Raw genomic sequence first — 15,425 nt, 5'->3', positions numbered from 1 at the left:
GATATCTGTGTCATTTTACATAAATACTCAGAAATTTGCACAGGAGACCACAACTTCCATCAGGCCTATATCCTCTACCTCAATGGATATTGAGCAGAGTAAAAACATACCAAGCCTTTTACCTCACCATTTCATTTTAACATAGCTTTTTACCCAGACAGAATAAGTAGAAGGCATTTCTTTCCACAGTAGTAGGACTTGACTGAGAAGGTCAAGGGAGACCAGAATGAGATTTTTTTGTAAAAGCACTGAAATCCTACACAAGAGAGAAATTTCTGTTCCAGGAGCAAATAATTGCACGCAACTACACATATCTATAAGTGAGAGACTTTATTTGAACCAATTTTTCAAATACAGACATCTGTATTATTCTCACTTCTCGGGAATGTTTTCTGCTCATTTTTGAAGCTTGCAACCTTAGGACAATATTCAGGACATATGTGTACATTAGATCTCTGCAGATGGACACATTCATAATGCACAAGTACAATGAGTGAGAGACTCTTTCCAGATCCTCACACAAGAGCATCGGAAATGGGCCGCTCTAATCGTCAAGTTCTGCTCTTATTAGCTTCCAGACACGTCACAGTTCTTGATATTCTCTAGGCTGTAGCCACCTTCTTCAGGCCCCGATTTACTACTGTGTTACTTCAGCTGTATGCCAGTGTAACTCCTCAAAATAGGGCTTAGGTGATGCACAGGGATGTGTTTTATTCATTGGGAACAGGCATGAGCAGAAAAACCAAGCTATTGAGTGAACGGTTCACCTGGGATTTTCTTTTGTGAGAGTAGTCTAGGTCTCAGGCTGGGATTTATTTTTTGGAAGTGGCCAGTGGTTCTGGGTGTGTAATACATGAATCTTGATGTTCAGAGCATACAGGGGACCTGTGGCTTGAACCCCAGTGAGGTGTCTCTCAAGTTGGGCACTCCAGACGTGAGCCACTGGGGTCACTAGCCTGTTCTGCAAATCTCAACCTTCACCTCTTCTTTCAAATATTGCTCAACAGAGGAATGTAGTAATAAAGCATTGTAGGTAAGAATGCAGGCTCGCACATGACCTGAGATCAACACCCTGAAAAATGGATAGAGGGTAGCGCTTTCAGAACCACCTAAATGACTCATGATCTTCAGCTCCACTTTGGGAAATGACTGGAGAATTTCAGGCCTGAGACCCCCAAATGCACTGCAGAGAGGAGTTTGGACATCCTTCAGCATCTGGGCCTTAGGAACTTGCATCTCTTTGAAAGCCAGTGAAATGTGTGCTCTCAAGTGCCCATGTCACTTAGGTTATTCTGAAAACTGTACCCTATATACATATAGGTAGATAAGGGGCAGACTTTCACAGGCACAAGTGGCAGTTAGACATGTAACTCCCATTGATTTTTTTTCCCCCTCGGGGACCTGGAAATTACCCCCCGAGGAGTTGAATCCTCCTCTCGCACTATTTTCACACCAGATTAACACCACTGGTTCCAGTGGAGCGACTCCTGAGTTACCCCGGTGTGAGCGAGAGGAGAACCAGTCCTGAGGTGCTCTAAATATCCAGTGAAAGTGCTAATGTGGCAATGCGGAAAAGCAGGGAATCTGAGCACAGGCCTGGAAGAGGACCCCCAACGCCACTTCTGGCATCGCTGAGCTGCAGGTGACCACCGAGCAGACTTCTTAGCCAAGAGGGACCACAAAAACATTCATTCAAACCCTTCCCTCCACCTCTGCAAACCACAGCCACTCCATTTCCTTCCAAAAACATCTATGACAAATACCAGACAAAAAGTCTCAAGTGCTAGTTTGCTGTTTGGAGACCACAAGAAAAAAGAAATAACTCTCATGGGGAGTTTGCTATGAACTCCCTCTTCCTTTTTTTCTTCTTTCCTTTTTTTTTCTAAATCCCTCTCTTTCAGTCATGGCCATTTCTTTCACCTAGAGTAACACATTTCCCAAGCTACGGTGTTTATGTGGTCACCACAGGTGAGTTACTTCTAGCTAAGGCCTCTCATGGGGCTGCATTAGGGTTTAGGGTTGGAAAACACTGGGTCTGAAGGGATCTTAGCAGAATGCCCTTCCCCTCCCTTTGGAATGTGGCTCATTGGGAAGCTCCTTGGCTGATGCAACTACTGCAAGGGTTGTGGGGTTTTATATGCTATCAGTGCAGATAGTCAGGATGCCACAAGCATTGCAAAGCAGACCAAATCCATGCGAACGATCTACTGCATTGACGGGAGGTGGGGGTTATGTTGAAATTTTTTTCACTTTTCCAAGGCTTAGTCTAGTGAAATGTAGTGAAATGTCAAGAGCTGGCCTACAGCTGGTACGAGCATTCAGTATTAGCTGTGGGTCACTAGCGTGTCTTACTACAGAGGCATGGAAAAAGCCCCTCTTGGACCCTGAATTTCCACAGCACTGCACGGTGAGGTCAGGCACAATATTCCCAGTGTGAGTCACTCTGACATGCCCTTCCCTTTCCATACATAAAATAACAACCACAGACACCTCCAGGCAAAGCTATATTCTCTTCAGGGAGAGAGAATGAGATATATATTCCCTGGGGAATTACTGTTGGTTGTCACATCAGGACTAGTAGAAAAGCTTCAGCTACGCTGCTGATTACTCTTTGCTCCACTCTTTACTTCTGGGACCTCCTGCCTCTTCTGATGCTCTCAGCTCGTTTGATATTTTGCTAGAAAAATCGTTCCTCAAATACCCTTGTTCTCTTTCCAGTTTCCATCCCATGCTACATCCTTTATGCTGTTTCGTTTTAGCTTTTGAAAATCTGACTGAGGAGGCAACTCAAGGAAATCCAAATGCTTTTCTCTGCTCTCTTCCTGTACCCTGAAGACAGCCCAGCTTCCTATACAAATCTTGTGTATTACACATTAAACCACTGCCTGCTCAAGGCAGGGTTTGTCTCTGTGTTCTCTCTCACGCTCTCTTTGCCCTGACTCTCTGGCAGGATCAGGACACGGTACAATAAGAAAGATAGGGGGTGCTTGGTTACAGCTAGAAATTTTAGACTGGAACCAAGGGAGAGGAATTAGTATTTAAATTATTTCGGTTTGCAGTTGGTAACCACATACCCCATTTTCTTTGTGGGAGGGGAAAAACCAAAACACAAAACCCAACCCTTTGTTCTCTAAGCAACATGGCAAAGTATGTTCTTACGAACGGTGACAAAACACGCGCGATGCCCCAACCATCAGCCAAGGGGGAGGCAACATGCGAAATACAAAGATAAAACATCCCTGGGGAGAGAAAGTTTTTTAATTTTTTGAGGAGGGAGGAAGGCCTATGTCCAGGAAGACATGAGAGGCAGTTTTCATTTCCTTATAAAGTTAAAAATAGTAATAGCAAACTGGAGGCAAAATGAAAAATTTGGCATCTGAAGTCAGAAGAGCAGGGAGACCACATGGTCTTTGAGGAAACAGGCAAGACAGTCCTTAAGAAAACTGTCGTAAATGGTCATGACAGGAAATAAGGCCAAACAAAAACTGTGCTCTCTCCTTCCTGCCTCCTCCCAAACACCTCTCCCACAAATCCTGAGAGCTGAACCTCAGTTCTCTCAACTCAGTGCTAGAGACACGGGGTTTCTGCAATGTCTGAGCTGGGCTGGGCACCTTGTGTGCTACGAACAGCAAACATACTCTACACCTCTCCTCCCTATGCCTCAGCCCCCCGTGTCCGTCAGAGCGCTCTCCCTCCCCAGACACCATCCACACCCCTGCTGCTGCTGCAGCAGAAAACGGGCGGGGTGGTGAGACCTGACATACGGTCCAAGCAATGCCTGATGTCTGCGCTACATTTGCTGAATTGAGGTCAGGCTGGAAGGTGTCTCAGGGTTTACCACCCATCATGACATGGGAATATTAGCATATATATCATTTATGAAGTATGACACAATACCTATCTGTCAGTCAGCCCATCTTTCTACTTATTTAGTCTGTCTAATCTACTTTAGCTAGCTACGTTTCACTATCTCTATCAATCATCTATTGCTCCATATTATCTAATTTCTTCCTGTCTCTCTCTCATCTTTTTCACTCTAATCTTTCTTTCTCTAGCTATACTCCCCTCTCTCTCCCTATCATCCATCTATCCACTCAGAAATCTTTCCCCCCCCCCTCCTCTCTCTAATCCCTGTTTTTAAAACTCTCTGTCCAATCTCTCTCCCACTCTCTCTTTCCCTCTCTTTTAAAAAATATTCCCAGTCTCTCTCTCTCTCTTGTTTCTACACAATGCCAGGAAGCACATCTAAATGAATCCTGACGTGTTTTGATGGCACTTGCAGTGAGCAGGCTACGTTCAAAGCGATCATTTCTGAGGAGACACTGTTCATCTTTTCTCCCTGTTTCCAAAAAAGAGATGGAGGAGAACAAACGAGTAGGGCAGGGAGGGCCAGCCAGCCCTCTGAAGGCCATGGACCTGCCACTCCAAGAGGCATCAGCCACCAAGGGACATTGGAGCTGTCAGCATAACCATCTTTTTGGTGTTACTGCTGTGAGGGCAATTTAATCATGGCCCTGCAGCATCACAGAGTAACACTGCAGGGTACGCTGGCTGTCACTGCCAATGCAGCCAGGAAATCATGCAAGAGCTGGTGGGAAAGCACATGATCATAATCAGGGCAGTGACAGAGCAATAATAGCCAATAAGTGGGCTTTTATGAAAGTCCAGTTATTACTAAATATATTTTAACTGTTCACTCTCACAACTCATAAACAGAGCAGCAGACCCAGATGGCTGTGCAGGCTTAGGGTTTGGCATCTGTCAGTCCTCCACTGGGACAGGCAGACATGCACCAGGGAACATCACACACCCTGTGGAAAGCAGTGGTGGAGATTTAGGACGTGGTGCTCTGCCCTGGCCATAAATGACAGCTAAAAACTTCTTTGTTAGAGCTGAGTGAACCATCCTGGAGTTCACCAGGGAGCAGGAATAGGTATTTCTCAAAGTGCTGTTGACTGGCTCTTACACCACCAGACCTCATCCTGCCCATGTGCCTATTTATTCAATGCATTGGCCCAATTTATTTTGCCAAATAGAACACTTTTGGAAGGCCACACTATGCTATGCAGTGCCTTTTCCAACTCTAGCCCAAAGGGGTGACCATTATCCTGCTGCCGGGGGAAGCTCAGGCCCCAGGACCCTGTTCCCTCATGGCCCTTGGTGCACCCCTTGGCAGGGGTCAGACCTTCAGCATGGATCAAAGCAGGTCCCTTTGCAGGCTCATCTCTCCAAGGTCACCATAGTGTTCCAAATCAGGGCCTAGAGGTCTCCTAGAGAGCCACTTATCATGTTCTTTCCTAAAAACTGATTTTGCGACTTTCGTTATTTATGTTAGTCAGTGCTAACATCTCGCTCAAAATCCAAGCCTGCTCCCCTTAAAAATCCCCTCAGCAGTGCCAGGGAGAGCAGTCGGTCACTGACTGGTGGCCAAGAAGCACAGCTGGACCACGCAAGAAGTGGCCAACCAGAGACCACAGGCCAGCAGGATGTACAGCAGCATAGAAATGCGACACGGTGGTATTAATGATCATTATTCTCATTTATTAGAATTATTTTCAGTTTGAAAAAGGAGCCTGGAGCCAAGCATTACGCTAATTGGCACATTTTTTAGTTGTTGTTGTTTTAGTTCTGAAAACAAACTGGGGTTTAGTATTCTTTTTCCTTCATTTGTTTGTAGTGTTGGGTCTTTGTTTTTTTTTTTTTCTTTCGTTCATTCCATCACATTGAAAAAGGAAGAAAAGAATTTTTTTTCCCTCTTTTGTTTTAACTCACTCAGTAAGTCTGGACTCCTCGGATGAACGTAACATTGCACACACACACACTTGGAGAAGAGAGAGAGAGGAGAGGGAGAGAGAGAGAGAGAGAGCGCGCTCGCAGTGGGCAGACAGACACACGCACGCGCCAGGTCAAAGAACTCTGATACAGTGCAAGAATTTTCCCAAAATGATTGGATCATCATTACCAAAAACTCGCCATAACAACACCAAGAAACAAAGAAATGTTTAAGCCACACTGTTTGACTGGGATTTTTCCTGCTTTTTTTTTTTTTCTTTAAATGTTTGCCACACAGAGAGAAAAAGGGTTTAAGTGGGAGTGGGAGAGGGACAGACAGGCTCACAGATGTGAGCAGGAAGGGGGGAGATCAAGATTGGGGTGGGAAGGAAGGATAGAGGATAGGGGGAGGGAGGGAGGGGCAATGGGGAGTCATTTCTTAATGTTCAGGCATTTTCTTGGTCCGCCTTGCTCTCTTCTTCTTTCACCTCTTCCTGCTGGGCACTTTCAGTAGGTTTGGTTTCTTCTACAGCATCTAGTGGGGAAAGAGATGGTCCAGGGTTAGTCAGTCATGATCTAGAGCATCCTGCATGTGCACATAGCCACTGCATAATGGACTGCATGGCTTCAGGCTTCTCTCTCCCCAAAGTGACCCAGGTCTCAAAGTCCCTGGCATTTCTGCAGCACAGAAAGAACATACCAGGGTCCAGCACAGCAGGCAAGTGTGTAGCTCTCACAAAACACCTTCAGCCAAAAAGCATGTGCAACTGGAAGGAGCTGCCTTGCTTGCTGCTGATGTGCCAGGCAACCACTGTTCATGTCATCAGATGCACTTATTAGGCTCTTGGCTTACCAACTGGATCACACACCTTTTTATGGAACCCACTAACTGCACCAACTACTGCTGAATTGTTGTCCCTTAATTACAGCCAAGACTTAAAGAGGTCACAAAGAATAAACTCTATAAACACTTGAAGCCTGCAAGACCCAGAGGGAAAAATTTTGTAACCTGTAACTCAGACTTCTGTCACACTGAACGAGGATCTAGAGAAATGTCTCTAGCCTTCAAGAATTGGAGCCTTCATCCAGGAGGTTGCCACATCTCTCCACTTTTCCAAGTTCTCCTTTCAAAAGCAAAGCTGCCCTGGGGGAAGCAGTGAGTGTAACTGGAGGCTGAGCTGCCTGTCAATCAGACACCTTGATCTGGCACACCATTCACATGAGAAGATAAAACTAATGCTAGGAACAATCCCACAAAGAACTAGACAGAGGATCAGAACCCAGGGGAAGGCAGAGGCAGCCGAGAGGAACAAGGCAAACGAAAGGAGTGCCCCTCAAGCTGGAGTGATCTCACTGCTGGGTTCATTTAGCCTGAGACACTGTCTCCTTCACTGCAGCACGAGAGATTTAATTGCCTGAGTTTCTACTGACCAGCTCTCACTATGTTCAGATCAGGGTACACTAATGTGTTCTCTGGCCTCTTTGAGAAACAGTCCGTGCACTGTGTGGATTGCTTTTACAGGACAAAGTGATGGTTGACCCAGGGCTGCAGGGCTGTAAGGCAGAATAAAGCACAAGGGTCTTAGTGCACTGGAGTGGCTAGTCTGCTGCATCACCATTTCTCCCCATTTCTCAGTGACTCCCCCTCCCACACACACATACACACAGCCCATGGAGAGCTCAAGCAAACAGCATCACTCCACACTTGGCATAAAGAACAGGGAAAAGAAATCAGTGCTGATGGGTTGGGTGGTGTGGGACAGACCACATGTCATTGGTATGACACAAACCTGAATTGATGGCACTCGACATACCTCTGTAGCATCACTGTATCTCCAGTGGTAATTCAGAGAGGACTATGGGGTCCCTGGATAGTTCCTGGCTTCTCTGATGAGATATCAGATTACAAAGTACCAGCAAATGAAATGGGCCAGGGACTGCTCCCCGGCCCCGAGGCCAGCTGGCACCACACAGCTTATGTCCATAATGCAAAACTCTCTTATCCTCCAGAATGGGGTGGCTGTGTCTGGGACCGGCCTGGGGCAAAGCTGGTTGGCGTATGCAAAAATCACAGCATGGTCTGTGCTGCCAGATTAACAATACAGATGTGCACTTGCCAGTGTTTAGTTTGTGAGGATTAGCATCCTCATACTCATGTTTAGCTTCAGCAAGAATGCTAATTGGTATGTGAAACTTTCCTTACTGACACCATTCGTGCATATTGGCCTGGTCCATTTGATGCCATCAGATGGCAGACTTGTATTTGCTTCCAATACTAGCAGTAGGTGCATTTCTGCTTCCCACTCCCCCTCTGCTCTTAGCCTAGCTTTTCAATATGTTCCTAGGCGCCACTTCCTTATGAATCACCTCTGAGATGTGTGTAACTTCCCACCCTGAATCATCTTCATTAAAGACTCTACTTCTGTACCTTCATATAATTTTTATCTTAGTAAATTATGACTGTTGATTTTCCAAAAGGTAAAAAATTCTGTGGGAACATCCCAATGGCCTGAACCACTGCACCTGCAAAACCGCTGTCAGCAAAAACATCTGTGGACTTTCCTTCCCTTGATACTGAACAGCTAAACAAAATCCTATTCAGGGACTCCATCTGCATCTGGTACAGCTACCACCCCAGATCAAAGACAAAATAGGCTACTGATTAAAATAGGATGCAAGTATCACTGTAAGGCAAAGTAGGCCAGCTTGGGTTAATTTTTAATTTTGTTAATTTTCCTGAAAGACTTGATCCCTGGGAGGGAGGGGAGTCCTTTTAATCCTGCTCTTCTCCAAGACATTCATAGAGGAGACGTTGAATTATGAAGCTGAGTAGAGTCCCAATGCACAACCATCTACCCTTAAATTTGAGCCAAAAGACTATTGTTAGCCAGCAGCAAAGCCTAGTTTCTTATAAAGCCCTGACAGACAGATCCTAGTAAAGTAAAATTTCTGGGTTTTTTTCAACATGTGCAAGATAAGCGAAAGAGCAGCAAAGAATAGGTAATGTGGCTTCAGGAACACAAGCCCTGACACTGTATTTCATTGTGTTTAAAACTTTTTGTATCTTCCTACTGAAAATATGCACAGGTTTTAGCCAGCAGTCCCACAGCCTCCTTTAGCACAGCACAACAGACGGGCCCGTAACGCAGCGAGCACAGGGACAGACAGACACTGGGAGGTCCTGCACACCTGCTGTGCTGCCGAGTGTCTTGGCCAAGACATACGAACCGCTAAGCCACACAGATGCCCCTGTTGCATCAGCAGCTGAAAGTGGGGTCCAGCTCCTACACTAGTAAGCTCTTGACAGTTGTCCTGGAGGGATGGGCAGAAAATCTGGTCACACTCAAAGTGGGGGAGCTGGCAACCTCGGTGCTGTGGGGTAGATCACAGTGTTTCCGTGCTGTTCTTGCTTGATAAGCAGGCAGGTTTAAACACAGTTTCCTGCCATGTTTTGTTCCCTGTTAACTCACCACGGTGGCAAATCTGATTTCCAGGGAGTGCCCGTGGCGCCTAGAGATCCCTAGCTGGCAGAGGAACTGCACAAAGGTGCCTCACTGTCTCCATTACTCTTCTTTGGGGAGCAGACAGCGGTAGGCAGATGACACTCTGCTGAAGCAGCCCAGAAACTGCACTGATTTCTGCTGTGGATGAAAGAGCCTGGACTGACTCTGAGGCCATGGAGCAGCAGGAACAATTTAAAGTCACTTCACCACATATTCAATTCAAGAGAGAGGAATCATACAAACCAAATGATGGACTGTGGATATCACAAGTATAAGTCTAGCTTTTTGAATAAGACTTATCATACAAAATTCAGTGAATCGCTCTCCCTCTTTTTTCTTGCATGGTGTTGAAGCAATAAGGGAAAATACTCTATGTACTACTGTACCCTGCTAAGCTATGTCTTATTTCCTAGCATCTTTAGCAGCATTTCATTGATTTCTGGGATGGGGGAAAAGAAGCAACCTGGTGTTATTATATAGTAATGAAATTTAGCAAGAAGCAATATCATGAAGGATAAAGAATTCAGCACAAAAAAAAATAAATTTCAAGCTGTGGCACTGCTAAACCACGTCAGTAAGAAGAAGAGGATTCGCTCTGTGCAATGGGAGCAATGCATCACAAACCCACTGACATCAGGCCAAGTTAATAGCAGTTTTTGATTCACGACAAGCAGTGAGACAGTTTATCTGACTCACCAGTTTGTTTGATGCAGGCAATTTCTGCAGTGTTGTTCTCTGGGGTTTTCTCCAGCCTAGTTTTCAGTGTCCCAGCAAAGGAGGGCAAGGTATCCCTGGGGAGATTAGTAGATAGCTATCCTGGGGATTCTATACATCAGAGAGAATATTATTTACTTTGCTTTTTATCCAGTACTAGTCTTTATCATCCAGTTTTTTGAACTCCAAGCTGTTGCACCTGTGGGTTTGTAGTGGACAGATACCATTATACAGACAGAACTGCACAGCCTTGGTGTTGTACATTCACTTTGCACTTTGTTGACAAAAAAAAGCAGATGAGAATTCAAGCTGTCCCCTGCTAGAGAAACAAAAGCATTTCATCCTGGGAAGCCAAACTTCCACCTATCTAAAGCTGCCTCCCTTCTGAACATGCCAGCATTGTGAGATCTCCTTCTGCAAGATCAGAGTCCCCCGTGTCCTCGCAAGGGACAAAACAAGCAGGGGACAAAACAGCAGTCAGTTATTTCTTCAGGTGAGTCTGGATTTGGGCAGCATCAATATGCTCATGGTGAGACCATGAAATGAGAAAATTGAGGTCAAAGGGGATAGACATCTCACCTAACTGCAGACGTACACAGAGACATCTCTAGCTGATCTTACTCTCTCCTTCTCTTCTAATTAGTGGAAATAAACATCACATTTCTAGGACTCTATTAACCTGTCCTGTTTAGATACCAACTTTAGGACAAGAGGAGTTGCAGCCTGGGAACATCTACATCTGTAACAAGTGAAGGTGGAGACATCCACATTTGTCCTAGAGCATTCCAGCCACAGAGCAAAAGGGAAAGACCCAAACTCACAAAATGAGAACTCAAGATGTGCACGCATGGATGAAAAAGAACAGGAGGGGAGGCAGAGCTGTAATATAAAGCAAAACCAGCCTGAGGAGGGGCCAAAAAGAAATTCAGTCCTGAAGGATAAAGCAAGAATGGTTAGGTCAAAAAGCTAAAAAAACCCAAAAACCCAAACCATCAACAAACCCCACCTAGTTTGTGCTTGCAATCATCACCCTTACAGTTGTCTTAATGCACAGTCATTACTTGCACTGTTCCTGGTTATTCCAGTCCTGTGGTCCCACCCCCGTTGACACAATTTTGAGATTTTAGTTTGCTTTTTTCAGTCTTTGGAAGGCTACGCTGCAGTCCAAATCATCCTATAGCATGGGATAATTTTGCCAAAGAGGCAAGCATCTGTGAGCTGAGCTGCCACCAATCTCACTTCCACCTAGCACACTGGATGGATCAGCCAAGTTGAGAAACATTTTGGGCAGCCTCAGATAAACCTTAAGCTGTGACTGCAGAATTGTTTAAGGGATAAAACAGCATGGTGGGACAGGCTGATATGTGTTTGCTTCCTGGCTGTAGGGCCTGTGTCAGAGAGATGCTTCATACCTACAGCTCCAGGTGGCACCTGCTAGGGAACAGTCTTACCCATGGAAGGGTAATAATATGGAATGAACTATGGATCCTTCCTGAAATAGGGTCTTAGAGAGTTCCTGCTCCTCAGCACTCCATTTATTTCCTGGAAAGGGTGAGAGTCATGTCTGTGAGCCCTGCTGGGGAGCAAACGCCTGGAACATATGCAGCTCTGGTTGCTGTAAAGCTGAAGCAGGCACGCAAGCAGCAGTTTTGCTGGATGGTGGTACTTCCAGCTGCCTTTGCCTACGCTGTGCTCTAATGGCTGAGTGTGCAGGCTCCCCTCCAAGTCCCTCCACTGCCCTACATTAGTGAAATTAGGTTGAGTGGATTTCCGGGTAAAACACTGTCTCTTGGGACCTGCCCAGCTCCTGTCTGACTTGCCAAGATTAATTAAATCAGAGCAGTCATCAGCTTATGACCATAGTAGCAGCAAGCTCTCTGATGATCATTTCTTTTGTGGCTGGTGGCTTGGGTTTTGTTTTCCTTTTTGTCTCTGTTCCACTGCAGATCTTTAAATTACCACAGCCAACGCCAAGAGAAGAGAAATTGCACAACACTCTGGGATTCTAATACAGATGCAGGGATTTTGCTTTTGCTGCTCTCTCTCTCTGTTTGCATAATTATTGCTGATATTGATTGTGCAGCTAGAACTCTCTTGTGCATTCATGCTAAAGTACTGCCCAGATCTATGCAGACACTGCTCTTTCTCTAGCGTTTTTCATGCTCCCTCCTTTCTCTGTCCTTTGCCAACTACAGCTTAGGCAGAGATGGATCTGAAAATCTGTTCCTCATCCGGTCTTCACTTTGCTTCCAAATACTAATCTGGGTCTTCCTGCCCTGTTTTAAGGAGATCTCATCTGCCCCAGAGATGACTCTGTTTAGAGACTTTTTTTTTTTGGAGGGTAAGGAGCACTGGAAGGCTCCATTTAAAAATCCCTGACCTAAGCCTCTCCTAGTTTTAATGACATTTGGATCCAGATTTGGATCCAGGCTTCACAGCTTGATTCATCTGTCCCAATCCATCTGTCCTTCTAGCCAGCCAGAAGCCTATTCCAGGCAGACGATGGTAGGTCTGAGACTGCTGAAACAAGACACACTTCAGGTTCAGAGCTGTTGCTTACACAATTCTCTTCCTGATCCATGTTAGCCCATTGCAGTCAGCCCTACGATGCGTCATATGCAGTGCTAAAATCCTACGCCCTCCCCACTCACTGCTTCTGAAAACCGGCAGTCTTACACTGCCCCAGCAAAACAATGAGAAATTAAGAAACTGGATATTTCAGGTGAGTGACTGTGTCTGGTCCAGGGGATTGACTTCTCCCAGACCTCTGGTGAATCTCTCACTTGCTACAGACAGACCCAGGGTACCACCTGGTTCCTGTGAGCCCTGGGGGTCCTGGTGGGCACATGGCACCTGTGAGATCTGCATACACTTGGCAAACCCTGCAAAAACGTGATGGAGAGGAATGTCCCCGGTGCAAGTAGCAGGCAGGAGGTCCAGGGAAAGAAGCAGGGAAAGCAGACTGTTAAGGTTAAACCAAAACAGTTAATATGGCCACAATATGCGGTAGCTTGAGCCTCCTATTCCTAGACCACCTCATCTTTGTTTCAGAACCATGTATGAATGGCTCAGTTGCTCCAGCAGAGAGAAAAATAAACAACTTCTGCAAGTCCCATGGCTGATAACTTCAGTCCAAGCTTGGACAGCTGCCTCCTTTTCTGATCCTGCTGAATCCTCAGAGGACAGCCAGCCCCAGTTCTGTCGCCCCAAATGCCTTTGCGCTTTGTCAGGCTGAAGAGACAGTGGCTTAGGGATTTCCTCGCCCTCTCATCCCACCTTGTGCCTTTCTTCCTCTAGCACCACCATGGAAATCCAACCCTGCATTGGCATCCACGTGCATAGGGAAGGAGTGGTGGGAGAGATACTCAGGGTGTGCAGCAGTGGGGAACGGGTGCTGAGGGGAGTCAGGCTCACAGCTCCAATGCAAAGCATCTTTCACAGTGTCTAGACACCAGCTGCTGGGTTGCCACGGAAACTCCCCAACTCTGGCTGACAGGAGGGAGCAGTGAGGTCTCCAGAGAAATGGGAGAGATGGAGGAAGAGGGTGGGGAGAGAAAAGGGAGGGTGTTCCTTGTGAATTTGAGGTGTTAACTCTGTTACAGCTACATTTGCAAATATTTTTCCTCACTGGAGAATGGGAAAGAAGTGGCTCTTCTTCCTTCGTCCACTGCCATTTCCTTCCCACATTCATGGATGCAGCCAGGCCTGGCGGCTGAGAAAAATGACAGTCATACTGCTGACTATTCAGTTATTGCTGCCTATTACCAGCACTTTTGTCCCAAACTTCCCGTGTACTGTACCTATAACTTGGCAATTTCAATCTAGCTAGGGTTGGAAGAAGTCTACCAGAGTGGTTTGGTTTTCAGACAGTGAGATCTTCTTTAACAATGCCACTCTCAGTCACTCTGACAGCTACAAGCAAAGGCAGCTCCGGGGAGGACAGGGTGCTCCCACCTGGCCAATAGTGTGATTTGTCACAATGCTTCTGTGGGGATGTTTTATTGCACCAGAAAATGGTGGGCAAGTGCAAGGCTGCGTAGTACAGTGGCCAAAGGCAAGGTAAAAGAGCTCTTTGGAGATGAGAGTGCCTTGGAGGCAGATGTTTTACACTGTTATTGAGTGGCTTCCTACCATGCAGAAAGGTGCTGTGACCTCAGCAGACTCCTACCAATGTTCCATGGTCTTCACAGCCAGGGACCTTGAAGGGGAGAAATGGGAAGTGACTTGTGCAGCGTGTCCCCAGCCATCAGCTGGAGTCAGAGCTGATCTGATGCACAATCAGTTGCTCAGCTGCCTTGATGAACCAGAAAGGCTCCCTCCAGGAGCAATTCCAAGCTACCAGCCCCTCCATCTCCCACAAAAGGTGACCCGGAATCAAAGATGCCTCTGCAGACACTCGGATCACAGTTCTTCATTATACACTGCTTGACTTTCCAGCAAGGTAGTGTACTGGTCTTTTTAGATACAATATCAAGTTTGTATCAGACCTATAAGATATAACAGTATATAATATCCAGATCATACATTTAGGATGAACCCACACCTTTGTGAACATCAAGAGCTGTCTCCCTTGTAACCTTCCCAGAATGCTACAGGCAGCCAGCAATGTAAGTATTTATATGGAGTTCACCTCAACAATAGCCTAACTCACAATCATGGGGGTATTTTTTCCTTGTGGCACCCCAGTGAAGAAAGAAAAAGCTTTTATTTGCATTTTAGAATAAGCAAAGTATGAAGAACTGGGCTATGGTCACACAAAAGCCAGTGATGTACCCAGGAGGCTGAGTCACCTTGGCTTTTCCTTCCAGCACCTCAACCAGCCATTCTGCACTCAGCCACACTTTCAAAGGTGTGATGCCTTGGGCCTGTTATTTATGAAATTCCATGAAGTCCTAATTTCAATCCAAAACTGGAGGTGCAGAAATCTCAGCAATACTCCCCGAGCCATCACAGGAAGGCAGGTAGAAGAAAAACATTCATTACTTCACCCGAGGAAAACCTAAGAAGAAATCACCCATAAGATATTCTTTACTCTTCTCCTCCCCTGCCCATGTTGATTTCACACAGGTCCTGGAGACCAGAAAGGGTGCTCTTTTGAATTCCTTAAATACCTTGTGATTCAAACAGCTTGAATAGAGGTTTTAAATTGCTTCCAGCTGTGGAATATAACAGTTGACAGCTGCTCTTGGCATATGTGTTGGAAAACAGGATGTCCTCGTCTCATGCAAACGCATTATTTTGAGTTACCCATCTTTTCTCCCTTGCTGGGTTAAGTTCTGGATGATGGTTAAGAAATAGAGAGCATGTGAAGGGACAGAAGAACAAAGTCTTTGTAAGACACACTCATTTATTCTTTAGCCTCTTCAGAGCGACTACCCTCTGAGATTATAGAGGGAAAATCAGAAAAAAGATAAGAAGAAATGAAAATACCCTGAA

At 45.8% G+C, this 15,425-nt stretch overlaps 1 protein-coding gene across 1 annotated transcript in view; it reads right to left on the bottom strand.

Moving 5' to 3' along the window:
• Positions 1–315: 315 nt before the first annotated feature.
• Positions 316–15,425, bottom strand: part of GAP43 (growth associated protein 43) — a 58,415-nt gene continuing 43,305 nt past the window's right edge. Inside the window, exon 3 of the mRNA XM_017814866.1 lies at positions 316–6,307. Within this exon, the coding sequence (XP_017670355.1) occupies positions 6,219–6,307 (89 nt within the window). The 3' untranslated portion in view covers positions 316–6,218. The remainder of the gene's footprint in view (positions 6,308–15,425) is intronic.

Source organism: Lepidothrix coronata, unplaced genomic scaffold (assembly GCF_001604755.1).
Source record: "Lepidothrix coronata isolate B3197 unplaced genomic scaffold, Lepidothrix_coronata-1.0 Scaffold46, whole genome shotgun sequence".
In the NCBI taxonomy this organism is placed as follows: Eukaryota; Metazoa; Chordata; class Aves; order Passeriformes; family Pipridae; genus Lepidothrix; species Lepidothrix coronata.
This window is presented reverse-complemented; position numbering and strand designations above follow the sequence as displayed.